Here is a 27609-nt window from a genome sequence, read left to right as displayed (position 1 = left end):
TAGCCAGCTAAGGTTAGAACGTGTTACAGAAGAACCAAGTACCTGTTTCACCACTGCTCCACCCACCACAATCAGAATTGCTAGCACTCTGATTTATACTACCACCAAAGGTAGTATCTATCATTGCAAAGCCCCACACAGCAGTCCAACTGCCAAGCAATTGCCATTCAGCCTCCTGCAAACTCTACAGGTCGGAGTTAATCCAGCTCGCCAGCGGCTGCGGCTCAGAAGATGGTTTTGTATCCCACACAATGCTTCTGTCAACACTCCAGAGACCCCAAACCTGATTAATTGCATTTGCCTGGGACCCTCCATCCACCCAGCATATTGCTGAAAGCTGTTGAAGCAGGGCAACAGTTGCAACCGTCTTCACACCAGGCATAAGCCAAACTTGTCATTCCGTTTAAAGTGCCATTAATTGGCCAGATTTACAGCTCTTAACCAGCAGCTCAGAAGCACAGCATTGTAATGACTTCTACTAATCACTACTATTTGCCTAAAGTCTCCTGGAAACTTGGGAATCTTTTGCTCCTTCCAGTCTGGGTTACACAGATAAAAACATTTCATCCCAAAAGACTACCTCTTTGCTTCCAGACACAAGTACTTCAAAGCCCACAGACATACCAGAATTGTACACTTGTCTCTGATCCAGGTAATGTGAGCTACAGCAAGAATTATGCTATCATTTCAATAGTTTGATTTATGTACAGAAATCAAATGCTCAGTTATTAAAAAAGCCTAAACTAAAAAAAACCAAACAGAACAAAAAAACAAACCCACCAACAGCGCCCCCCCCCCCACCAAAAACAAACCAAAAAATCACCACAGTAAATCCCAAACCTTTAAAATTTAAACCTTCGGTGTTACTTGATTGGCTAAAAGAAAATTTACTACTATCCTTTCTACACCTGGTTATTTATCAGTCCATGAATCCTGAAACAACATCCTTTAAAAAACAATTTACACCATGTTTTTCTTTACAAACATCTATTACAAACAATTGAAGGGATTCATTAATGTGATTCAACATTCAAAAAAAGAAGAGAAAATTACAAGATGTTCTTTAAATGCCTTCAATAGATGCAAGACATTAAGGTAATGTCTTGAATATTACAAACAGGTAAGAGATGCTACCAGGAGAAAGGTGCTAAGTCACATCAGGCAGCCTCTGAATTTTACTTAAAGACCAAGGAAACCTTCCCATTGGTCTTTCAGAGAGCAGTGAATGGGGGGTGTCATCCCAACAATTTTTCAAGAAAGGCAACAGGAAAAAGTTACTCAAAAGAGGTAAATTATGTATCTTATTGAAATAAATTGTATCCTCTTTTCTAACACATCAACAGATTAATCCTTTATGCTTCCAGACAGCTCATTATCCATGTAGAAATCATCTTCTCTCCCATGGCTTATTTCAAGTCACATCTGGCCTATATTATCAGCATAATCAAGACTCTGCAGGCCAGGTTATCTATACAAAAGGCAATTACCTCTTGTTTTATTTTAATTTTATTCATGCCTTTTTTAGTTAGCTGTTACCTTAATGCCTGCCAAATGGACTTCCCGACCATTTTTCTGAGGCTCCAGAATGTTGGGTTTACTGCATTTACAATGATCATTGAAAAGAAAGAAGGAAAAGTCTCTGAGATACCTAAGTATCTTAATGCAATCACCAAGGATGACAAGCTTTATGCATTTTGCTTCCCTTCCCTCTCATTCTGACTGATTAACCGTGACCTTATGTTTAAAATTGCTACCCAGGTCAAACCCTTCTGAAGGTCTGGCTCGCCTATAAAGCACCAAGGTTAATCTTCAACAGATTCCATTACAGACCCTTCAGCTATTCTAGCAATGTTGTTTGAACATGCTTCCTCCACAGACCAGGTCTTTTTCCAAGGTGGTGTTAGCTGTCTTGTTATTTTGAGAAAGCAGACTATGTCCTTTTCTTCAGCCCCCATACACAACCCTTCTCATCCTGGACAGTGTGGAACGCAATGCAGGCCTTTCCCACTCGGAGAACATGGGGTATAAACACAGCCGGACAGTCACTAAGCACAGTGACAAGCAGCCTTGCTTGGCCTGGTGTCCACCTTAAGTCATCCTTGTCTCCCACAACTTAGCAGCCAAAAGCCATCTGCACAGGAGAGGTGATAACACATTATTTATGTTGTTGCCAAAATGCTTCTTCCTTAGCCAGCTTTTAAGCATTCTCACTTGGCCAGCAGACAGTAGAATAAAATACTTTTGACCATCAGCTTTCTGCTTCAGAACACCAAGCTCAAGGATGAAAGAGTATTCTAGCACTGAGGTCAGTCAGCATCAAGACCTTTTTTCTAAACAGTAGCAACAGGCACAGCCTCAGAGGTCAATCCCTAGGGCTCCAAAACAACTGTTTGCCACTCTCATCATGACACTGAGAACTTTGCAAGAAGCAACCAGGTAAGCTTGCATCTACTAGCCAATTTAAATTTAAACCAGTGCAGAAACTCTAGGCTAGCTGCAGAAGATACCCAGAGAAAAATTTTTACTGTAGCTTAAAAAATAAAGACATTCATATTAAAGCAAGCTGACAGTGGTCTGTGCTAAAATATTTGATATTAGTCCTAGACTTTTGCATCTCTACACAAAAAGCACGTATGAAAAGCATCCTTGAAGTTATCTAGACTGTGTCACTAGCTATGCAGGTGGATATTGTATCGGCAAAATTCAGCACAAGCCAAGCCAACAAAACCGCTTTGTGCATAACTCTACACAAAACGTGCTATGGGTGCTGAATGACTGCTGGGCATCCAACAACAGATACATACACGTATTTAAATACAGTGACAGTGGTTAGAGCCACAGTTCTTATTCCCCACTAGCAAAGAGGTGCTGACAGATGTAAAATCCACAGGTAAAACTGAGGAGCAGATAGACTCACTCTGGAGAATCCTGCTGTGATGAAACAAGCACTAAAGATTCTGCCCAGTCTAGACTTTGCAGCTGTCTGTTCCATCTTCCTCCAAAATCATCAACTGCTACAAGACACTGAAACAAAGCAAACATACAGCCACTCCCCAGGCACCTCAGTATGAAATTCAAAAGATGATAAAAAGGTACAACTCCTGACCATTGTCCCAGTGTTGAGAGATTTTTTTTTAATGGGTAATTTAAACACAACAAGAACTCCACCCTCCTCCAGCTTAACAATTTGCTTATCAGAGTGATTCACAATATTGTATAAAACACCACAGTATGACCTGCCAGATCTCATCTGTCAACTGCTTTGGTCTACAGAAGCTACTCTGGGTAAGAAAAGGAACTTCCTACTCCTAAACCTCTTCACCCACACTGAAGAAAGGTAAGGAGGGGGACTTCAGAGTTACTGATGATGCTCTATGACTAGCTCTCCAAGAAGCAAACCACTGTCAGTCATCTTTATACAAAGGGGATATGATACCTAGTCTTCATTCACATCCCAAAGATCAACAGCCCATCACATAGCTTTGTCAAAGCTGAGTTGCATGCAAAATCAAAATATAAATAGCTTCAAGAGGATTTCACACTGGGGACTCTGTTACTTCATCAACTGGATCACAACAAAGGCTCAAAAATTTTGCTGTTTCACCAGAAAGGACTAGTGCTAGATGAGCATGACCAGACACACAGCTCCTCAGCCCTGAGCCCCATGCCTAGGAGCACCCAGGACAAGATGCAGGACACTGCTCTGCAGCTCAGAGGACACCTGTGAAGCCTGCCCGCTAAGTGACACAAAGAGATGAAATTTCTACCATGCATTCCCTGTGCAGTGCCAAGGGTTAATATTCAGATGGCAGATTCAGTTTCAAGAGATGCATCTCTGAATTGAATTTAGGTTCAGAAGGCTTGTACTGAGCTTTATGTGCTTCTGAATTCTGGGGTAACTCTTGCTCACCAAACACTGGTATTTGTATGAATAAAAATGAAGGGATTTAACAAATCTTGTTCCTGCACACAGTTGTCAAAAAAATCTGACCTTTAGAACAGGAAAAAGAGGGGGGATTTAAAGGTTTAAAGAGGAGGCAGTGGCTGCCTGATATATAACAAACCTTTGAAAAATTATGAACCAGTGAAAATCCCCTACAGGTCCCAACAAAATGTGTCCAATTTGCATTCCTGCAAGTCTTCCATACACACCACTCTTTGCCTGTGTGTACACAGGCAAATAAATCCCTAGGAATAATACAACTGGGACCTGAATCTGATCTCGGATATATTATTGCTCCAGAGCTCCATCCCAACCTTCACAAATGGCTTTTTTTGTTCCAGATAACTAAATCAAAGCAGTCCTGATAAGCTTTCAAAGCAGGGAATGTGAGGAATGGTTTAATGAATGTTACAACTCAACCTATTACAGACTACAGAGCATTACAGAAGACAGGGGAGAAAAAAAAGCACATATGACACTCATGTCTGGAAGTCTCATAAATTCAAATCCAGAAGCACCTGCCTTTCTAAGTCCCTTTATATTAAGCCCAACAAAAACTCAGTGCTGACTGTCCAAAGGAACATAAAGAATGGGAAGTGAGAAGAACTGTGTCAGACAAATGCAGAGGGCTTGTTATTGTAAAGTTACATTAGTTCTAAGTTTGACACAGAAAACTCTTACACAGGAACAGACTGCAAAAAAAAAAAAAAAAAGCATTAACAGAAAGTAAAAGCAAAAGAGAAAAAGGGAACAGGAGTCATGGAAGACAAAGCTAAAAATTTTTGGAAAATTCTGTTTTTGCAAAGCAGCTTCTGCAGCATTTACACGGGCCCTAAGTGCTGTTTGTGCCCTACAAGAACCTCTGGCAATTTCTTCACATATCAAACTATAGCTAGGCATGTATAAGGTACACGTGAAAGGTCTCTATGCTGGTCCCAAGTTCTGCCTTGTTTTCACTGCTTTTTCTGTTTCTAAGCATTAAATGATTCTTTTGAACGAAAAATAAGGTGGCAGCATAAGCATTTTACAACAACCTGTTGTAACTAATAAGGTTCTGTGCAGCTAAAGGTCATGGGCTCAGACTGGAAGACTAAGTTAAGCTAATACTTCAGGTGACTTTCATGAAGTGAAATTTAGCTCAGAACACAACAGACACTAAGGTATCACATGAAAGAAATTATCAACTCCCTTCCCACAAACTTACCACCTAAAAGGTGTTCTTGAGGACATCAAGAAGAAACTAACTATGCTCCTATTTAACTTCTATATACCTTCATTTTCCTGTTTACTCCTTTCTCCTGGTAATGATATGCATTCTTGTCCCAGAATTAGTAGATGCAAGAGTAAAACAGTTTTAAAGGCTTCAAATGAAAAACTATCTTCTTCATACAGTTAAAAAGCTAGATTATGAGAACAGGTTAGCAAGTCAGCATTTACTATCACAAAAAAGTCTTAAATACCATATGCTTTAGTATTACCTAGACAGTTGCAAATGAACTGTAGAATGCAGAATAGTTACACTTACAGGGATTAAATGCTTCCTGTTAACATGGCAACACAGATAGATCACAGTTAAAAGTAATTCTACAGCCATCCTGCAGACATGCAGGACATATCCAGAGCAAAGCCATTCTTATCATGGAACAATGGTCCCAGAAGAAACCCCTGCAGAAAAAGCTCCAATGGAACAGTTTTAAGTATTCTACTCACTTTCCTCAAAACAGCAGGCCCAAAACCTTCTCTCATATACCTCCCAATACTACTCCATAGTTCTCACACATAACACTGGACAATTTCAAAGCCCTTTGCAAAAAGCTACCTCGTGCTCTGGTTCTTCTAGATTTCTTTCAAATTTAAGTAACTGCAGTTCTTAATACCACAGTCTGATTCTTTTAAAACACTTTCAATGCACTGTAGACTATTTCAGCTTCCTGCTTTCAGTAGAGGAAAGAATTCTGCTATTTTAAAACAAGATGCAAATGTCAGGGGAAGGAACAACAGATAATATATTCTGAACATAAGTTATGCTTGATTTAATTTCTGCTGCTAGATATCCAATTAAAAGGTCTTTTGTTGTCATACATACTGACAGCTGATGCAGTAAAACAAACAACAGTGTTCTGGTACCTGATGATCACAGAACACAGGTGTCTTTTGATGTGAAATTTCACCTGAAACATGAAGTTTAGCCCTTTCACTTTTATTCCAGGGTGAGACTGGCAAAGGAAAAATAAAATGGAATAAAGAACTAGATGTAAAGGGCATTGAAAAACAGCACGAAGAGAAACAGAGGCTTCTACAGAACAGACTTCAAATCTCAGTTACTGGAAGCTGGAACACCTGGAATAAGAGGCATGCAGGCAGATAATAGCGCAACAATAAGTTAAACAATGATGATTTGTTTTTTCATAATGAACTGTTCCTGCTGCTGAAGTTTACATTGCAAAAGGCCTAGGCAAGCCAGGTGTGCTCTGTAACACAGCTAGTAAATTGTAACAAGTCTTGAATGGCACTATGAATGAGAAATGACAAGGCTTTATCCCTGCCTATATCATGACATGCAGTATTTGGATCACGTGCAATCAGAAGAAATAACAAATTAATCCTGAGGGCTTACAAATATTTTTGAAGAACACTATACACTGACAAAATAGTTAACTTAAGCAGGTTTTACTCAAAAAATATAGAATCCCATCAGTTATCCTACTCCTTGTAACTACAGAAAGCTTTTGGATAACCTCTAGTCTGTATCAGTTGCATCCTCCAGCAAAACACCCATTTCTTCCTAAAAGCCAAAGAAAATTCAACACCAGTTAAGGCCTTCAGACTTCTGAGCATAGAAACTGAAGCTTATTATATGGAAGCTTGCGAGCCAGTTTTCGGAACAGACTTACTGTTCAGTGAAAATGTTAGCATTCTTGTAATACTTTTTACAACTAGTTATTTACCCTCAATGCCCTTGGACACAAATTCCCTGCCTCCACATTTGCGTGGTATGCTGTGCACCTGTTGGCTGCCCACCCTGCCCCAGACACAGCCTCATCACTGGGCACCAGACTGAGCTCACTACGGTGGGAAGCAGCATGTAACCTCTCAGAAAAGGCAACAGAATCAGCAACTAACCACAGACAACTACTGCACACAAAATTGTCAGGGTTCCTATCTTCAATATGCTCTTGAGCAAGCTGATGAAAAAAACAGCCCACTGTGCTAGCAAAATGCTGAAAATGGTACTGACTCTAATCTGTAGTCATCTCCAACTTCCCTTGATAAACTGCAAAAAAATCTGTAATTTACTGTTACATTTGATACTGCCTGCATCTGTTACAATTTTAATTGTCATTGCCCATGTTTATGCCTTTCTGTGCAAAATACAGTCTATACTGATATGCTTGCACAGACTTCTGTAGGCCACCCTCTAACACAGTTGGTTCCATTTTCTCCCCAAACAGTATGATTTGAGTTGAGACTTTAAATATTATCACAATACTTCAAGAAGCTTTATGGCTTTGCCATCAGCTTTTACTGGAGAAAAGCCTTGTGACTGGCTTTTTCTATCCCTGCTCATTACTTATGTATCAACTGCCAATAAAGACAGGAATTTTAGAATATTGACTCCCAGCCCATTTTCAAAGAAGAGGTTGGTGGGGTTTTTTTTTTTGGTTGTTTGCTTGCTTACCATGTGGCCTAGAAACAATTTTGCACCTAAGCAGAAGTGAGGTTTCTTTGATATAATCATGTCCTGAAACTCTGGATATTACTTTTCACATTTTATGTCCTTGCCTCTTTCCAAAGGGAGCTTAAACTGGAAGAAAGTGTGTGGTGCTACTTTTAAACACCATAGAAAATATTGGTATCAGTTCTCTACACATGTTCCTACCAATTTTACCATTTCTGGTAGCACTTCCACCATAACAACTTATGACAGCTGAACACAGCAAGCATGTCAGAGCCTGCTGTTACCTTAGTTACACTGAAATAGGTATGTCTCAGAAATATAGGAAATTGTTACTGGACAACAGACAGCACTTCCTTTCCCAGAACAATCTGTCTCCTGCCCTGACAACCCATTCCTGCTATATTTACCCGACCAAATTTTGCCAGTGATATATTTCCAGATGCACTTGAGCCACATGTGCCTGTCAGTCAGACCAAGCACAGAGGAATCTGAGCTCCTAGAAATCACTAGATGTTAATCCATGCTTCCTCTCTTGCTTGCCTGTAGAGTTAAAGGAGACAAAATGTGTAAAGCATTATTCCCAGTTTATTTTAGAAGCAGGGACAAGAGGTACTTCATTTGATACAGCTATTTACTTCAACTGCTTTCTTTATAGCTTGCAGAGGCACCTGAACAGTTAAAAAATTTTCAAATGTGAAACATGAAGTTAAAAATAACTGGCTGTTTCAACCAATTAATGCTGGGGGTACAGCAAGAAACTGTAAGACTCTCTTAAAAATTCTTGATGCTTAACAAGGAGTTTCTTGTACTAATCTGCAATGGGAGAGCCAATTCCTCATCCAGAAAAAAAAACCTGTGCCATCTTTGCTGGAGAAAAGCAACACACATCAGTTCTAGATTGTGGATAGCTTAATTTAAGAATGCTGACCAGTTAAAATTACTTGAGTTTTGGAGCAATAAGAACAAGGTCTAATGAATGATCTGAGCTAAGCCACTTCACTATTTTAGCGCTTATATTCTTTCTACATTTTACCATATACTTCTGATCCCATGCCATCTTCTACCAACCCTAACTACACACAGCCAGGTTCTCTTCTTTTCATCATTTTACAAAATACTTAACACTCAACTTCTGATCATTATCTTTGCTCTTGCTGAATTTCTCCCTGAGATCCTCTGAGCAAAAAGGACCAAATATACTCTCTTCCCACCTCCATATTGCTAAAAGATGATCTTCACAGCTCCTACATCAATACTACTTTCATTCCAAAGTGCATCTTTTGAGGCTACAGCCATGGGAGAAAAACAAACCAACCCACCCCATCTCATCCCAAAAATCCAACTAACCAAAAAAATACCCCCACCCCAAACCCAAAATCCAACTCTACAACAAAACCAAGTGAGAAAGAAATGCACTAAAAATCCACTTTAAAACCTCGCAGAATCTCATTAGCAAGAAGAGATTGTCATCACATTGGCGGCAACTCAGTGGTACCAAGGCATTTCTCAGTTCTAGGTACCATGACTCTTCCAGAGAGGGCAATGGGAGGCTAAACCACTGATGCAAGAGAAACAAGTAAACAAAGGAGCTGAAAGGGTTTAAAATGGTAAATACCTTTCCTTTGGCTCCCTCCACCCCTTTTCTGGAAAGCACAGACAGGCACTTTCAACTTTTTCACCCTTTATTTGATAGGCTTAACAGAACGTCCTAACAAACAAGCTTTTTTAAATAAAAAGCTCAAGTTGAAATTAATTGGGCTATATCAAAACTCACTGCCAGGCCAATTTTATTACCCAAGGTGAAATTAAAAACCCCTCTAGCCTTCTTTTAATAGCAGATTCACATACAAGACCTCTTCAACTAGCTGCATGCAGGCAGATTTCTTCAGAACAAAAGCACTTTTGATCCATTCTTCTCAAACAAACAAACATACCTAAGTTTGTACCCAAAAGTATATTATTTAAGGACAAGAACATCCTTTAGAACAGTCTAGATTATTTTCATTACAGCATTAAGTCTTTAAAGTTTTAAAATGCTTTTGCTAGAGAGATTGTTCCTGCTTCTTTAAACTGTGTACAGTTTGCTTGTTTTCAGGTACCCTTTCATTTTCAAATCTGCAGCACTGGAACACCTTTCAAAATTTGACTAACACATCAAGAGGAGTGGAGACAAGCACAAGGAAGAAAAGGAGCACCTTATAGGTGGAATTGAAAGATGTTAAAAAAGATACTGGCCAGGGCTGAGTACGATCAAGAGAAATGTGGGCAAGACATGAACTGTATTACATGTAAGAGTTTATTAGCAGCTTCATACAGCTGCTCAGATTCAGGCATCTAATACAAAGATGTGAACAGCTGGTACCATCACCTGCTGTTGCTGCAGAGTGAAAGGGAGTGTGTGACCTTCCGCTGCAGCACATGGGCCTCGTGCATGTGAACAAGGACCAGTACGGGCTGCGAAACTCTATAGCACTAAGAAACTACAAGAAGAAAAAAACTTCAATTTAAAGGCAGCTGAACAAGAATGAACTGCCCTTTCAGGTTTTTATTGTATTGTTAATAAAAGCGAAGGGAGAAACTGTTTGCAAAATTTAACCTGATGTTGTCTGAGACACAATGCTTAAATAGTCAATAGTCAGTTACCAAACAACCATTAAAGTAAGCATTTCAGGATGCCTATGACGGTCTTCCTCCTCCTCATTATTTAATAATACACTTCTTCAGCAATTTATTTTCTCTGAAATTTATTTTTTCCAACTCTTGTACTACTATTCAGCTGCTGTTAAGAGTCCTATTGCTTTCTGAATAAAATAAAAATATCTGAATATTTTTATTTCTCCCTCTCCTACTTTTCCAACACTCCTGGCAAAGCCTTTTCCCCAAGAAAGTGATATTTTTTTTATTTGCAGAACATGGATGTTTCTTCTCTTATTCTTCCCTTTCATTAAAAAACAGAAGCTTTCATGATGAAAGTATTCAGACTCTTGTATCACACAAAAAAGTTACATGCTTTCAGAAAATTGTGCTGTTTAGAACTTACCTCTTTGCCAAATCTAAATTAGTACTTCTGCTTCAACTGATAAAGTCCCTTCCTGTTGACTGTATATTAAGACTGGTAAATATTTGAGCACATATATTTCCTATACCTTTGTGTTCATCATCAACAATGCCACCAAAGTAAATATTCCCAGGACTGTGTTCCCCTACTCTCTGTACCAGCCTGGTCACATCTGAAGCACTAACCTCATGCTGAGGCAGAATGTATCTAATAGAGGGAAGCACAGAAGTCAAATCTGACTGCTCCTGTTAGACACTAAATCTGACTGAGTATATTTGCACTTCAGATAGTCAAAACATTTGTTTTTTTCAGTAAGAGAAAACTTGGTGTTTCTGAATGAAAAACACAAAAACCTCAGAATGAAGTGAAAATCAGCTAATGATAGCTCCTGGATGCTATCATTATAGTAATTTTAATTATTATAAAACTATTACAGGCCACTAGAAACTAATCCCACTCTGAAGAACATCCAAGCCGCTAAGTGCAGTTACTAAATATGCTTACACAAGAAACCATATTTTATCACTGTCAGTCATTTTATTTCTACAAAGATCCTCCCATAGGCTATAGCCAGATTCAATAGACCATTCTCTTTCAGTACACCATGGTCAAAGCAATAACCACATCTTTGTTTATTTCAGCAATTCCTCATATTTACAGCCTGATCCTTTGAGTTATTGAGTTAATCAAGCTGTATGTGGAATCTAATTCACTCTGCAGACTTCATCACTGTATCATGAAAAATTATAATTTGATGAAAAGTAACAGGGCACAAAGACACATCTGAACAAAAAAAAATCCTCCCAGAATCAAGCTAAATGTGATTCAAAGAGAATAGCACTGTTTTGAAGTATCGCATCTCATTTAAGTAGCACAAGCTTTGAGAATTATTTACAGTCATGCAAGCACTTAGCCTCCTGCAACAGTTTACACCCCTCTGAAAGACTCTCTAACTTCCTACTTCAATATGTCTAAGAGTAAATTTCAGCTTACTGCTACAAGGACAGAACTGAAAAACAGAACTTCTTAAAGGCTTGTATTAGGGTATAGGTAAAGGCTCAAATAACCAAAGAACTACCACCGGTGGAGAACTTAACATATTCAACTAAAAAGCATTAATGAAGTACACCCCTTGACCACCATAATAGTGTAACTGCAATTACAGGTCAAAATACATTAGCATAAGTTCTTAATCTGTTCATTTTAACAGGATAGCTGAAGCCAAACTTTAGTTCTATAGCAAAGATGTGCAAATTCTCATTAAAATATTTTACTTTTTCATTTTTACTCATCTCACACTGGGGTGTTTTTGTCATAATGTCTCACCTATTCCTCAACTGTCACAAAACTATACACCTGCTTTTTCTTTCCCCACACATTGAATACAACAGTGGTTTGAACTGACAGGTTTTAACTTCACAACTGTACCATGCAAAAAGCACAGAAATTTTAACTTCAGAAAGTTCAACAGACGAGGATTCTATATCTATCTATGCCCTTCAACTAAAGAAGAAATATCTACCAATTAGGAGTTCAAAGCAGGAACAGGTTGCTTTAACACTTGCAGTAACATTTCCAAGACACACAGATACAGTACATCATACAATACCAGTGTAGATCTATCCATTTTCTACAATCACCATTTGACAATTGCTCCTTCTCAAAATGCATTTTTTTAATCTCCTATAATTCTGTGATAACATGCACTGATGCACCATCCCTAAAACATTTACATATATTTAACTGCTCACTCTTTTAACAAAACAACAGATTTCCATTCACTCACAAAGTTTTTCCCCAAAAAGTATCTGTTGATACCAATAAAAGCTCACCCGTGACACTTCCATCGTTCACCTCAGAATCCATCACATCACAAAACCTCAGATGCTGTCCTCAAGTCACTGTATTGCAGACTTGATATATAAAATTTTCTCTTTTTTTGTAGCTTTGAAAGGTGCTGAAAGGCAAGTTAAAATCCTGTCGTCTAAAAGATGTGATCAGAATTTTCCTAGGACTGTATGCATCAGTTTTATGTCTTTCCTGGACATATCCACTGTCTTGTATAATTTTCTAAAGACATATTACAAAAGCAAGATGACAGATCACAGAATATTCTGAGTTGAAAGGGAGCCACAAGAAGCATCAAGTCCTACTCTTGAGTGAATGGCCCGTGTGGACCCACAACCTTGGTGTTATCAGCACTGTGCTCTGACCAACTGAGCTAATATCATCTTGACTATCTATGCAACATTTTTTTAAGAACTTACCATGATGAGGTCCATAACATATTGGAAGATTAATTTTTTTCTGATTGCAAAGAAAACCCCCTAAACCAAGCACAAACAAAAAAAACCCTTCAGCAATAGTCTATTCTGCAACACTCAGACAGCTAAAAAGCTAGATAGTTATCTTAAAAAGAAAAAGCTCCTGCAAGTTTACTTCAAATGGGCAAGCCACCAAGTACACATCCCTCACTATCAATATTCCTTAACCAATCAATCTGCTATTTTAATAACAATGTTCTCCATTAGTCTGCTACTTTTACACTTACCTTTTGACCCCTGCCATTTTACTTCTTTTCATCCTGACTTTTTTATTCCACACTAATAACTGAAAAAAGCCGCACTTTTTCACAGACCCCTGCACTACTCTTGAAGAAAATGATGCTTTGCCCAATTCTTTCAAACATCTCCTTATAACTCACATCTTGGTATAAACCATATTATGGATCAGCCAACAACAGCCTGTTTGAAGGACAAATTGAGATAATCATTAAGAAAAACCTTCAAGTGTTTAACAACTTTGTAAACTTAATGATTTCTCTCTGTTGCTACCCTCTTAAGCTACAGACTCTTCGAGATGAGAAATACTTCAGTATGCTTCTTGGGTATGCATAATCAACACTTCTTGGCAGTCCTATTGCATATTATGCAACTATATAAATATGCACCTGCACTTTCAGACACAAGTTATTGCTTCTTTGAAGTTAATCACTTTTTCAACAGTATTTTTAACAGGTTAGATGGCAACTACTGAGTGAGGAAAGAAGAGAGGTAAAAGAAGGAAGGAAGAAGAGCTTCGTAACTACTAGCAGAATTCAGCAATGTCATGTATACTCCTACTTCCAGAGGGTTTTTACTATAACGCAAATGGGCACAATTCCTTTTCACTACTCTTGACCATCAAAAAAAAACATTACCATCAAAAAAAAAAACTCTATATAAAACCTCAGTGGCTGACTTAAGAGGACCTTAGCTTCTATGCAGCATCTGGTACTGCCTGTCCACCAAATCAAACTGCAATTTATTGCCCCCTAATGTACATCCATTAAGCCATTTCCTTCATGGCTCCACTTCACACAGAAGCAGTAACTGAAGGAAATAATGGAGTGCCCAACAAGTGGGAAAGTAATTGCTCAACAAGCGTGGAACAAGAGAGAGTCAGTTGCACACCATGCACATGTGGCAGCTCTTCAGAGCCCAGCCCTGCAGTGGTAACAGAAGGCTGGTGTTACAGAACAAGACCACTGCGGGAACTCTTCCAAGCAACAGCCAGGAGTGCTTGTCCATCTAAATCCTTGGGTCCTTAAGGATTAGGGGTCAGGAAACAATTCCTTCCAACAGCACCACCTCCTGCCTGTACCTGCCAGTCATTAGCCATGCATAGAAGGAAGACTTCAGCTCCAAGTTCTACTGTTAAACTGTACTCAGAGAACTTTATTGAAAGGATGCTTAAATGCTATCACAAAGGTTGTGGGGCTGAACTGCACAAGGGACTTCCGGAGACATGCAGAAATACCCAGTGTGAAGACCACCTTACTGATTGGTTAGGTTTTTTTGCTCCACATACTCTGAAATTCATTCCACTTCTTTCAATTTCATTCATGAAATTTCTTACTACCCAGAAACACAAAAAAGAAGATTAACACAAGATCTAAAACATTATCAAATTAAGGATTCTACACAGTTTCTCCCTTTTTCTATGTCAGTGTTAGTTACAAATATCTCAATTACAAGCTTCTTCTTAGGAGTTCTAAATTCATTCAGTAATCTGTGTTGAAGGGCTCAATGTACAATTCAACAGAATCAATTATAGCTCAGAGTGATACCATCCATACCTGACTCCTCACACATTCTGCATAAATGCACACAACAGAAAAGCCATGAAAAAGGTTATGGTGCTTGTCTTGGTGCATCTGTAAATCATTCTTCATCGAGGACATTCCTCCTCCTTTTATACAGAAAGTAAACAAAATCTTAAGTGAAATTACGACACGTCTTGTGTTCATTTTGGGCTGGAGAAGTTCCCATCCCAGTCGCAGTGCAGCTACCATTCTCAGAGCACATCAGTGTCACTCTGGGAAAAATCACTAAGAAAGTAAAGTACAAGGTTAGCAAGCACCTGGGAAAAGTCTGAATTATTACTTCTCCAAGAAAACACAAAGAAAATCTATGCCAAAATACCAATATCTATGCTAAAAATATCCCTGAGGAAGATTCAAAGACCTCAGCCATAAGACAGTGATTTGATTAATTTGAGGCTAAAATGAGATTAAAAAGATTAATCTCACTCAGAGTATTTGGAACTACCTGCAGCTTCAAAGCACAAATACTGGCATACATTCTCTGTGCATTTGGGAGGATGTCTGCATTCATTTAGACAAGAAACAATTAAAATGACCATTTTTACGGTATTGTCTGAACACAGCAAAAATCAACTCCGGATTAAACCTGCAAGCAAAGCATCAAATTTAAGTTGGCACCTTAATATTCTTATTTCTTATACTAAGAAAATATGAAGAGAAATAAATTATCACTTTTGTACACAGTGTCAGGTCATTCAATATGGACTAAAATTGTATTGTCATCCATTAATTAGAGTGAGGCCAAGTTAAAGCTTTGGAAGAAGCCTTATTCCATGAGCTTCCTAATCTTCCTTACACCCTCTCCATTCTTCTTTAAGAATTCATAGAGAATGCACCAAAGCTAAATGATAGCCTGAATTGCTTGTTATTCAAAAATATCAAGTTAACACATATGAGTTATCACAAGAACAGACATGATCTATAAGATCAGTGAATGTTCCAGATCTTTGATAGGAAGCTGACATGCAACAGGGAAAAAAAGCTTTTTTTTTTTTTTTTTAATGGCTGATCTAGATAACACTTCTATCCTTCAATGCAAGCAATGGGAGAAATATCACAGTGTGCAGTTCAAAATATTTGTTATTTGCCATTAAGTTTGCCAGTAAGTAAGGCACTTCCAGCAGAAACTCAAGATACAAATAATAAATAAAATCCAGTACTGCTGTTACCCACAAAGCAATAAGCATCACAGCACTTTATATATCACACATTTATATAGTCTAATTCCTACACTTCTTGATAAAAAAAACACAAACACTACTGTTTTCTAATTTCTTAACTTGAATGAACATCACATATTCTAATCATTAGCACTTCAATAGCATCGAGAAGAGGCCACATATTTATATTTACTACCAATTTACCACTTTTTAAAACTAGATCTTTCAGAAAAAGTTCAGACATTAATCCAAAATCAGGATAAAATTCCTGTATTGTTTTATACAACTGTCAGGTTTTCCATAAAAACTGAGTTTCCAGAGCTCAGACATGAGAAAATGAGTGTGCAATCAAGTCTACATACCAGAAAACTGATGGCTACAGTAACAACTATATCAAGTAAGACACTGGGCAAAGGTTCTCCTATGGTTACAGTCATTTGACCTTTAGCCAGCTCTTAATGCCCCAGCCAACCCTCTAAAGATGGAGATTTGCAGCAGCTTCTTTCTGAAATAAGCCATGAAAAGATTCTTCTGAACCCGCTGTACAAGCATTCATTTAAAATGTCATGAATGTGCATGAAATCAGAGTGCTTCTAACAGCTTACTTTGCAGCTTCTGTTTAAATGCACTAACTCTGAACCACTAGAGGATAAAAGGACTCAAACCTTGCAGTCTGGCACTCATGGACCTAGAATATACACAAGCACCTCTTCACAGGTGTGTTTACCTAGTTTAAACCTTATTTAAATAGACTCTCGATGCACACACTTTCCACAAACACCTGCTTCTGCCACTGCAGTCATGGCTTGTACAAGGCAGTTGTAGTCAGTCATTCCTGTCCTAAAGCCATCCCACACGCCAGTAGGCAGCACCTCAGGCGTGAAAATCCTGGGTACTGACTCAGCTCCCTGCTCAGAGCAAAGCACAAGCTCTGTAATGAGAAGGATGTTACAGAAGTATCTGCTCTTACCTCTACATCATACCAGAAGGGTCTGAAGACTTCAACAGCCAGAGAAGCATTTAAAGAAGCCCAATCCTCACGAAATCATGGAAAAGCAGGCTTATAATTAATTAATATTTCCAATTATTTGTGGTTATAGAACCTTTCTCTGCTGACCTAGAGAGCATCCTAAGTTGAAACCATTCATGAAAGAGACAGTCTCAGTTATCACTGGATGTTAAAAAGAAGCTTCCTTTTGGTGACCTAAATCCATAACAAAACTGACAAAATGAACAGATGTTTCAACATCCAGACATATTTTTCAGGGTACTAAGCCCACTTTAAAGAGCAGTAAAGTGGAAGCCATGGTGAAAGTGGCCCTTGATCCAAACTTGTATCAATATAAGTTTTCACCAGTTTTAAAATAACCTTTCAAATGTAGCTATATTTCAATTTTGCATGCACGGGCAAAGCTTGATAGTCATTGCTTCCATATAGTCATAATTCAGGGCACTGACTTCTGCTTTTTCTAAGCACTAGAAATATGACACACACCATCAAATTTAAGTTTATTGTGGTCATCTTAGTACTGCAAGCATTCAGCTATTAAATTTATTTTGGATTAACTTATGCATCACCCAAGACAACAGAACCTCTGTTTCCTTTCTGCTTTTCAGACAACTACTATCAATAGTAGCTAAAACATATGAAAATGTAAAAATGGCATCCAATAAATCAATTGCCAGTGGATCAGAAGTGGACATGCTGTTCATTTTCAAATTATTAAACTCTTTGTATAAATCTACAAAAAAATCTACAAAAATTTCCCACAGAAATTAAGTTTATCAGAATTTTAAAGAGAAACTTGAAAATATTTGGGTTCAAGGCCCTTAGCTAGGAATGCTGAACTGTAGAAGTGAAGTTACTCTTACCATAATCATGGGACTGTTTGTGCTGAGCAGCACAGCTTCTCTATATGCTTCCTCCAAGAGCACAGGTAGAGGTTACAACAGGATGGAATACCACACTTAGCTGTAGGCAAGCTTTCCAGCATGTAATTTAGTTACTCTTGAGGAGCAATACTTTGAAACAGGAATCTTTAGCTGCTGGGGGCATACAGTGCATCTTTATACCCTTGACCAGGGTATTTCAGCATCACAGTCATGACAGAGTTAATACCCACTAGCTCAGAGGAGAACAAAAGGTACTCCACTGCAACATGCCTAACATTTACATTGCCTCTCTTTGCTCATTAAACAGGTTTTGGTTAAATAATGAACAAACTGTATTACAGACTCCGATGAGAATTCCAAAATTATAAATCAACTGGTAAAGCCCAGAGGAGAATGAAGGGAGTGGGAGGGAAGGAAGGATAATATTGACTAATATAAAGGGCGCAGCTTGACAGTGGATATTCCTGCCACACCTGATCAAACATGCTCCATGGGGGAGGGGAAGGGAGGGAGAGAGCAAGAGGGGAGATGGGACAAGGCAGCCTGAAATTTGCATCCGGAACAGATTAAAATGGGTTCTTGGGGGATTGAGAAAATACATAATATATATTACTATAAATGCAAAATTGTACTAAAAGCTAACTCAAATGTCAAAGATTACAGCTTGAATAAATTTAAATATAAAAGCAATGTGTTTCCATGAGCTAATGAAAGAGACATGAAAGGAAGGTCTAGGGAAAAAAAAAAAAAAATCACCAAAAAACCCCTATGCTGGGGACTGGACTTTTGATTGCCTGGACGGTGATGCAGGATACTCTGCATCATTCAAAGTATTGCTTGGGAAGAAGTCCATGTCTAAAATGGAAAAAAGATGGAGCACAGCAATGATGTCCTATCATAAGACACTAGTCAGTGAATAGCAGTCACTGCAGTTGAAATCACCTGTACAAAAGAATCCCATGTAGTCAAACCAACATGCTATCATCCCCATATATAAGCAATTATTATATCAGCAGGAACCACACTTACCTTACTGATGACTAATACAAAGGGAGTCTCTGAATCTCTCAGGACATTAAACTTTGCTTTCTCTAACATAAGCAGATAGTGAACTTGCATTTTTTCCCCAACAAGTCAACAGCACATTGTACCTAGCTGCTCTAGATAAATGGCCAGTCCCTGACATTTACTTATACTGCATTTATTTGAGCATCCTGACAGTCCCTGCTCTTGTTGATGAGAGGAGGTATTTGCAATAATGGCAAAGAACTTCAGGAAGCTTATTAAAAAAAAAAAAATCACCTCACAGAAGGAAGAAATGTAAAATTTCCTCCCAATACACTTTTGGTGACTGCACATATATCTTACAGAAGGTGAGTGAGCTTACAAAAAACCCCACAAATCCAGACTATCATGTAGTCCAGGTACAAGCATAACATCCAGAACAAACCTAACACTATCCAGAATGCAAGCTATTCAGGAGTTCCCTAAGATGTCACAATCTAGCAGAAAAATCCTGCTTACAACCACAGAAAGTTAACCTGGCAGAGAAAAGCAAAGCATTACACTTACAGACAGACATGTAAGAAGAAGGAATAAAGGCTTAGAACTGGCACATGTCTCCAGCACCTCATGTCATTATCACCTGGAAGCAGCACTACAGTGCTTCTAGAGAACACACTTTTTATGGGATTGCAGACTCAGCACTGATGGAAGAATAAGAATGCTTCACAGCTAGAAATGCAAAAGGACCATCTCAAACTGAGTACAGTTCTGAACAGTCACTGTAATAAAGGGACCAGAAATGAAGCTTACTTTCAAATACTACAATCAGTAAAAAAAAATCCTGGAACATACAGAATGCCATATGGAGTTTACTTCACCTCCAGATGCTCAACACATACTTGGGTTACACTTAAACAATCACTCCTGAAACTACAAAACTAGAAAATGTTGGGGGAAGAGGAGAAAGGTGGGCTGTGAAAAAAACAATGCTCAGAATACACACCACAGCTTTGCGCACTACTTCTCTAATCAATACAGATTTCCAGTGCAGGTCATCACAATTTCTTTCAGTGCGGGTGATCACAAAATAATTCTTTCACTTGAAATCCAAGAAACCCCAATAGAAACAGAGGTCTGTGCTTCACTTATTGCATGATGAAAGCTAACAAACCAAAGAATGTGAGGAAAAAACAGGAAGAAACCACATTCTGAGCAGATTTTTCCATCACTTACAGATCAGAAAGCATAAACAAACCACAAAAAAGCTATGCATGATAATACACCACATTTCATATAATACTACAAGCTTCAGCATATCAAAGAAACATGCATCTTTACAAAAATGTGTGTGCATACACACACACAAAATATATATATATATATATATATATATATCCCGACAGACAGTGGCACCAGTGGTATTTCTAGTTTCCATTGATATTGTTTGCCCAAAAGTATTTGCATATGTCCTCTTTTCTTGTTCTTCAATAAATGGCTTCTGGATTGTACACAAGACAAATAAATACACCCATACACTTACTTGCATATACCCTAGCAGGTGCACATACCTGCTGATTTCTGTAGAAGCTTACCTGTTATATTATTCAGCACTTCTTTTAGGTGGCTAAAGCTATGCAGCAGGGGATCCCTTTCTTCATCCTATAGGTTATATATAGGAAGCAAGTAATTAATGAGGCAAACATATTCCTGAAGACAAATCTTAATAATGGGTCTGTTAAAGACCTCATCATCACATTCACAGAAGTGCTGTGGTTTGAGTTTATCACTGTCAGCATGTTTACATTATGAAAACCAAGAGAAGCATTTTTATTTTCCTGCCAGTGCTCCCCAATACCACACAGCTCAAATGTCAAAGCACAGGTTCAACACTGAGCATTCTGGTTTGATTTTATTGTCCTTAGAAGTATTTCCGATTAGCCTTTTGCTATTCAATAAATTTCACTGCAAATCTAACTCATACCATATTGAAATGGCTCACCTGGATTTGCTATAATGTTAATCTATGCAGATTGTAATGGGAGCAGAAATACAATGACATTTTATGCCATTAAAATAACTTGAAGAAAGAATCACAGTGCAATATTTATATGAATTAGCTGCATCCTTTAGCCTTAATCTATCTTTATGATATTAAGATAAGGAGGAGCGGCAGTTTCTCCAAGCAGCCGCACCCACACCTCGAGCAGAGAGGCTGTGAGCTGTGATGAAGAAATGCTTGTTAGAAAGAAAAAGGGCCCTGCCCTTTGACAAACTGAAACCACTTGTGCTGGATGACAGCCATCTGCTACTCATGTGACATTCCGAAGTGCACCACTGATACAGCGAGCCACATCCACACATGTACACTGCAACAGCCATAAACCCACCAAAGCATGGCTACACTTGGAAACACTGTATTCAGGATTTTCACCAATGCGGTTTGAAACTATTGATAGGTTTTAATCAGGAATATAAACAGCAGCAACAAAACAGTATCTGAAAACAGATACTGTGCCATATAAAAAATGTAAAAATACTCTATATATAATTACTTCCCCAATTTTTATTTCATTGCTTTTGTGATGAAGACTGTCTTCCCCAAGAAGGTACAAAAGATACATAAAAACATTGTGCTAAATAAAAGAACACCATATGGAAATTCCCCAACATCCCCAGTGATAAAAGTCTAAATGAGATGATTCCCACATGGAATACACTGTGGGGGTTTTGTATTTACAGGATAAGAAGGTAGAACACTCCTAGCTTTGTAGTTTTTGCCGTCACTGGCATGAGATGCCCAAAACAATGTAAACAATGCAGAAAGCTATTCCAACTTTACTTACAAAAGTACTGTAACAAGTGCTACAAAAACTGAGATACTTTTCCAAAGCCAGGTGGTTTCTGCCATAGGTGTTTCCACCTGCTGCTACAGATGGCAACAATTCAAGGGAACTTACCAGATGTGTGTGAGTGCTCCATCGGGCATTACGCTTTATGGCTCCCACCACTGCGTTGATTTCACCTTGTACAATGTAAATGTTCTTATCCACCATCCTGACAATTCTGAAAATAAGGGTAATTCAAATTAATCTCTAGCCTCTTAGAGTAATTGTGTTCCTCAGATGAAACAAAGTTGACTCTAACCAAGAGAAGGCCTGCAGTGATGCAAGAAACTCTTTAAAATTTGTTTTATGCATGCACAAAATACAGGTTACTACATTTAACAAATACAAGTACTTCATCAAAAGAAGACACTTTTCCATAATGTGTTTTCAAAACCATGAGAGCAGACAACTCTAACAGCATCTTTGTAATGCAAGAGATCACTTTGCCAAGGCACATTCCTCATTTTTTTTCCAGTCTATGTAAGTTGACAGAAAGATAAAGTGTTGGGGTACCAGGACAGACATCCGTGGCAATGCAATAACACGTGCATCTCCAGCACTTATGCAAATTCCTGCAGCCCTACACAGAACATGAAGCTAACCATGTACTCTCTTAAATAAGCATCAGTGGAATGAATGAGCTGGACAGATCAAACCTCTTTGGGACTTAAAACGTTGACAAAATAATTTGTAACAGATGTTGATTTCATACTTGCTTCACAAAACAAAGCTTTCAAGAAAGCTGGAAAGTAAAAAAGATGTGAGTAAAACCTCACAAAGAAATGAGCAAAACTGGAGACAAAGCTGGATGGAACACAGAGAAAAAATGAGAAAGCTAAAGGCAGACACTTACTCTCCTGCAGTCTGAGGTCCTTCAGGGAAAAAGCTTAAACTGATGCAACCAGAAAGAGACAGAAGAGGGGGAAAGGAATTAAAAGCAAAAAAGATTTGTAATAGTCGGAGAAAAAGAAGTGTGAACTTCTATGAGACTGTTCTCTTTATAATAGCTGTAGTCCAGATACAGTCAAGCATCAAGAAGTAAAAATGAAGGGGAATGAACAGACACAAATGTTTATAAACAAAAAAAAAGGACTTGTAAAGAGGCAGATGATACCATGTCTGTAAATTTATGATTTAGTCATATGGTAGCCAAATAAAGAGACTTTTTCAGGAAAAAGAAGGAAAGGAAAATGAGGACTCCAGCTTGAAACCACAACAGGTCATCCACAAGGAAGCAAAAGATTAGAACCAGGTGAAACACTGATCGTAACACTTCAAATCTGACAGGCTCATTTAAAGGACTCAGCTGGGAAGGGGAGGCAGGGGCTAATAAAGCACAGAGAATATGAGAAGGACTTGCCCATGTAACAAAAGCGAAGCTGGAAAGAAATGGTTTTGGTGGATTACTCAAGACCTCAAAAGGATCATTGCAGAAATTTCAGAATATACATCCTGGATCTGTCAGGCTTCATGTTAATTAGCATGTCCAAATTATCAACAATGCTTCAGATACAAAAATATCCTCTGAATGAAAGAGACTAATTTGCTTCAGGACTCCATAAATAATAGAAAGAAAGCAAAGTATTATAAAAAGATACCTCATCAAAGGACAGCATCAGATTTGTTGCTTCCTTTTTTCAGGTGTTTGCAATAGAATGAATACTCTTATGGCAAAACTGTTTATTTCATTAAATGAATTATACATAATGGTACTCCCAAGTGTAAGACAATCATTAAAGGGCAAAGACAAAATATTTTGTAAGAAAAGTCACGACAGACAAATAGGGCTTCCAAATAATTGGCTGTGCCCTGAAGAACAAGGTTTATATCCTTCCTCCACAGCTGTACATAACAGAACCACCAATACATTTTCTACTCATGGGGCTAGTGCTCGAGAGATGTTCCATCCTCAACAGTAAATAATTTCATACATTATTCATATTATTGCATAGAAATACCATTGATTACAATTCTTCTATTTCACTCTGTTTTCCTTGTTTTAGTACATGGCATGAATGGGAGATTTCTCCTTCATGTAAAATTCCTTTCTTATTTACTTTTTCTTTCAGTAATTCCGTTATTTTCTGTATTTCTACGTCGGCAGTTTCAGGGCTCAAAATTCTAGTCCAGGGAAGTACTTCTGAGGAAATACTTCATACTCATATTTGTCAAACCTACATGTAAACTGTGTAGCACCATTCCAGCCATTTAGCAAACTGACCAGGAAACATTACTTCAGAAAGCATGTAAATACCAGACAGACATATTACAAACCTTGCATATATATAGATACTCAATAGTTCTGACAGTATTTAAAGTGAAGCCAAAGCTTAAATGCTGTTCTGCATACTACTGAATTTACTTGTAAGACTTTTATTTCTTCTCCTCCATTTTTAACATAAAATAAATAAATAAAAAGTTTGTTAAAACTCCGTCTCTCCTGAATGTAGAAGACTTAAAATGCCCAGCTAACTGCAAGTGACAGAATATGAAGAAAATAGACAAAAAACCTCCAATACACACCTTTTCCTTTTCACCTGATCCTTGCAAAAACTCTGTGTTAATTGGCAGGGCTCTCCTGACATATGAAAACCCAGCAAATCTTAGAGCAGTATTTCATTGCTAACCGTCTGAGAAGACCCAATGAAAATGCACTCCTTTCCTCATTGCAGATTCTATTAAATATAACTTTAGTCAAAAGTACAAAAATTCCCTTTATGCACACCAACAAACTCATTTCACCAGTGCAACTGAAACAACCTATCATGCTGCAGATGCAAATTCCCAGTCGGGCTCTGAACATCAGACACAGAGCTCACTTCCCCACCAACACTGGGTAGAGATGGAGGGAAATACTGCTTTATATTTAAGCTTGTAGCTAACCAAGCGAGAGCATTCCAAAGTAAACTACAAAGCCAACGGAGCTTTGCAACTTCATGTTGAAGAAGTAAACAGAAAAGAACTACAGAGTTGGCAGGAAAGACAGACTACTATTTTCAGAGAGATGCACCTTGTAAGCTAAGCCCACCAAAAGAATCATCCATCCATGTAAAAATTTAAATTTGAAATTTTATTTCAAGTGATGGATATAGCTTCACTAACCTCCAAACTTCCCAAAGGCTACCCCTTTTAAATGATTAGATAATTTCTGTATGTGTTCCTTCAACTGTGTTCCTGCAACTGTGTAGCATCACCACAAGGAACAACTGATCACATTTTAGAGTTCAGTATAAATGTCCTGAATTGAAAGAAGTTTTACGATTGAAATGAATGCTGGGAAGCAGCAGAGAAAAAGTTACACGACTTACCAGACCAGACCTGAATGATCAGCTGGGTTTACAAGAGCATGGTGGGAGTCAAGCAAAACCACTAGACATTTGTTCAACTTAGAAAGGAAAAAAAATATTAACATGAATTCAGGCTTAATATTACAAAGCTACGGTCTGAAGAATGGGGTTTTGCAAAAGCACTAAACTGGTTAACAGAACTAATACTGAAGATCATCAACAAAATTGAAACAACCTCCTTAGCAAAGGTATTTTTCAATACCTCCTGATCTCAAATCAAGAATAAATTTCTTTCTTGCAAGCAATCAAGCACGAAAAGATAATGGATTCAATACAGAAACAAATGTGTTCAGTACTGTGGTCTTAAGTTAGGGAAAAGAAAAAAAAAACCACAAAGAAAGGTACAGACTAAATTTCAAATGCTTTTTAGCTCATTAATCCTTCAGTTAGTTAAACTGAAAGGTTATATAAACTCCTGTTTCTTAGTCAAGACAGATTCATACATCTGCTTAAAACTGCAGATTAGCCCTCAGATATGCTCCTGCACAGAAGTTCAACAGACAGCACAGTGAAAATGACAGCTCCAAACCAAGGCAATAAGGTGCCCAGGCCACCACAAGAAGAAGAAGAAGGGAGGCTGTTAACTTTCACAGCCTCACTGACAACAGCATTGAGAACACTAAGTGGGAAAAGGTCGATACCTAATTGTGTCATAAAAGAACAAAAGCTCATATTCATAACATTGTCAAAACCTTCAACGGTGTTCTATGGATAATAATTAACACTGTTCTGAGACTTCTGAAATAGCATCACATGTAGAATCTTCATACAAAAACACTGACAATGTTTACACCTGTTAATGTTATTTCACACATGCACTGAACACTGCACTTCTCAACCTTGGAATGTCTTACCCCTACACATCCCAATAGATAGGAAGCCAAATTATTCCTAGTATTACCACTCCCTCTTCTGCAGCAAAATGTCTGCAATTCTTCTGCAAACAAGCAAGAGTTAGCATCAGAAGCAACAAGGTTTGGTAGACTTCCATCAAGTCACTTCTTCCTATCATTAACTTTAGCCTTCAGCCATGGCACCCGATTTAAACCCAGTGATGCTACTCTAATAAACTGCAGTAGTGAAAAACAACATAACCACAACATAGAAAGGTAATGCTTGAAAGTAAGCCTCTGTTGATCCAAATTTTTACTGTTTATGACAATGCAATAGATAGCTTCTGACCTAGATTCGGCCACCAGAATCCTGATACAATACACTGCTACCAAAACACAACCACACAACCTTGAATCACAAAGAACTCCTGGCAATCTCACAGCCAGTTAGGCTTCCCAGAAGCCCAAGCGGCCATCAGAAATCTCCTTTTCTTCCTCCTAAACCTCGCATGGAAGGTACATGAACGTCTACAGAGAAATTTAATTTGCTTGGGTTTTTTAAGTAGTAACTGTTCTGCAAAAAGCAACACATGCAGCAAAAGTTCAGAGTAGTCAAGATGTTTCTCCAAAGGCTAGCTCCTAATGCCTGGACAAAAGTGAGATAAAGCAATAATACGTAAGTATGGAAAGGAACTGTGCAGTCCTGGACACTTAAGAATGCCCTTTAAAAAATAAGCAGCAGCAGCATGATACCAGTGGCACATCAGAAAGGAAGAGAGGGTCAAGCTTCTCTGCAAGCCTCCACATTCAGCTGCAACAGTGAGATTTGGCCTGGGAATCAAGTAGAGAAAGGCAAGTCTCATTTACCTGTCGAAACTGCACAGTAAAAATGAAACCTAAAGTTATTATGGTGAGGAACATTTTCTTTTTTCCAATTATTTCATACTGTTGAAACTATGAAACATGCCACCGGATGAACTCCTAACACAGACGCTAAGCGAGCTCTGAGCTTTCCCCCGCCACAGCCACGGAGCTGACCATATGCCAGGAACTGTCTCCACCGATTGCAGGCAGCAAGCCACCGTGGCGCATGGGGAGCCGACGCCTGTGCAGGTGCAGCGCCAATCCTGCAGCTCCCTCCGGCCCGGCCCGAGCCCCGAGCCCGCTCTTCCCCGATGCCCGCAGCCCGCGGCGGTCGTTGCCAGGCGGGCCCGTGCGCCCCCCGCCCCGTGGGCGCCGTCACGCGTGTCAGCCCCGGCCGGCCGGAGGGGCGGCCGCCGCCTCCACCCGCGCCCGGCCCCCGGGGCTGCCGCGGTCTTGTCCCCGCCCCCCGCCGGTCCCGCAAGGTTCCCCCGCGCCGTCACCCTCCCACCCGCCCCCACGTCACGACAGTATCGCGACAGGCGGTCGCTGCCCGGCACTGACCCCCGCATCCAAAATGGCGGCGCCTGCTCCCCGCGGCGGCGGCCGCTTCACATAACCGGGAGGGCGGCACCGCGGGCGGGAGGGCTCGGCCCGCCCCCTGTCCGCCCCTCCCTACCGGCGGCGGTGGAGGCGAGGCCGCGGAGCGCGGGGGTCCGCGGGGCACGGGCAGGGACACCGGCCCCGCTCCCTCGCACTGACGTGGAAACCGGCGCACCGTCCCGCTGCCTGGTTACTGCG

At 39.2% G+C, this 27609-nt stretch overlaps 1 protein-coding gene across 3 annotated transcripts in view; it reads right to left on the bottom strand.

The window, feature by feature from the left end:
• The window catches only part of GBF1 (golgi brefeldin A resistant guanine nucleotide exchange factor 1), a 101644-nt gene extending 74035 nt beyond the window's left edge, over positions 1-27609 (bottom strand). For 2 of the 3 annotated variants that reach the window (XM_030241332.2, XM_030241333.2), the window contains exons 1-3: positions 27373-27602; positions 21840-21945; positions 20475-20541 (exon numbers count right to left, since the gene is read on the bottom strand). In XM_030241332.2, the coding sequence (XP_030097192.1) occupies positions 20475-20541; positions 21840-21945; positions 27373-27380 (181 nt within the window). In that variant the 5' untranslated portion in view covers positions 27381-27602. Of the gene's footprint in view, positions 1-20474; positions 20542-21839; positions 21946-27372 lie in introns of all 3 variants that reach the window. The other variant, XM_050976467.1, reaches the window with a different exon arrangement.

This window comes from Serinus canaria, chromosome 6 (genome assembly GCF_022539315.1).
Source record: "Serinus canaria isolate serCan28SL12 chromosome 6, serCan2020, whole genome shotgun sequence".
Lineage (NCBI taxonomy): Eukaryota > Metazoa > Chordata > Aves > Passeriformes > Fringillidae > Serinus > Serinus canaria.
The sequence above is the reverse complement of the archived record's forward strand: the minus strand, read 5'-3'. Positions and strand labels throughout refer to the sequence as shown.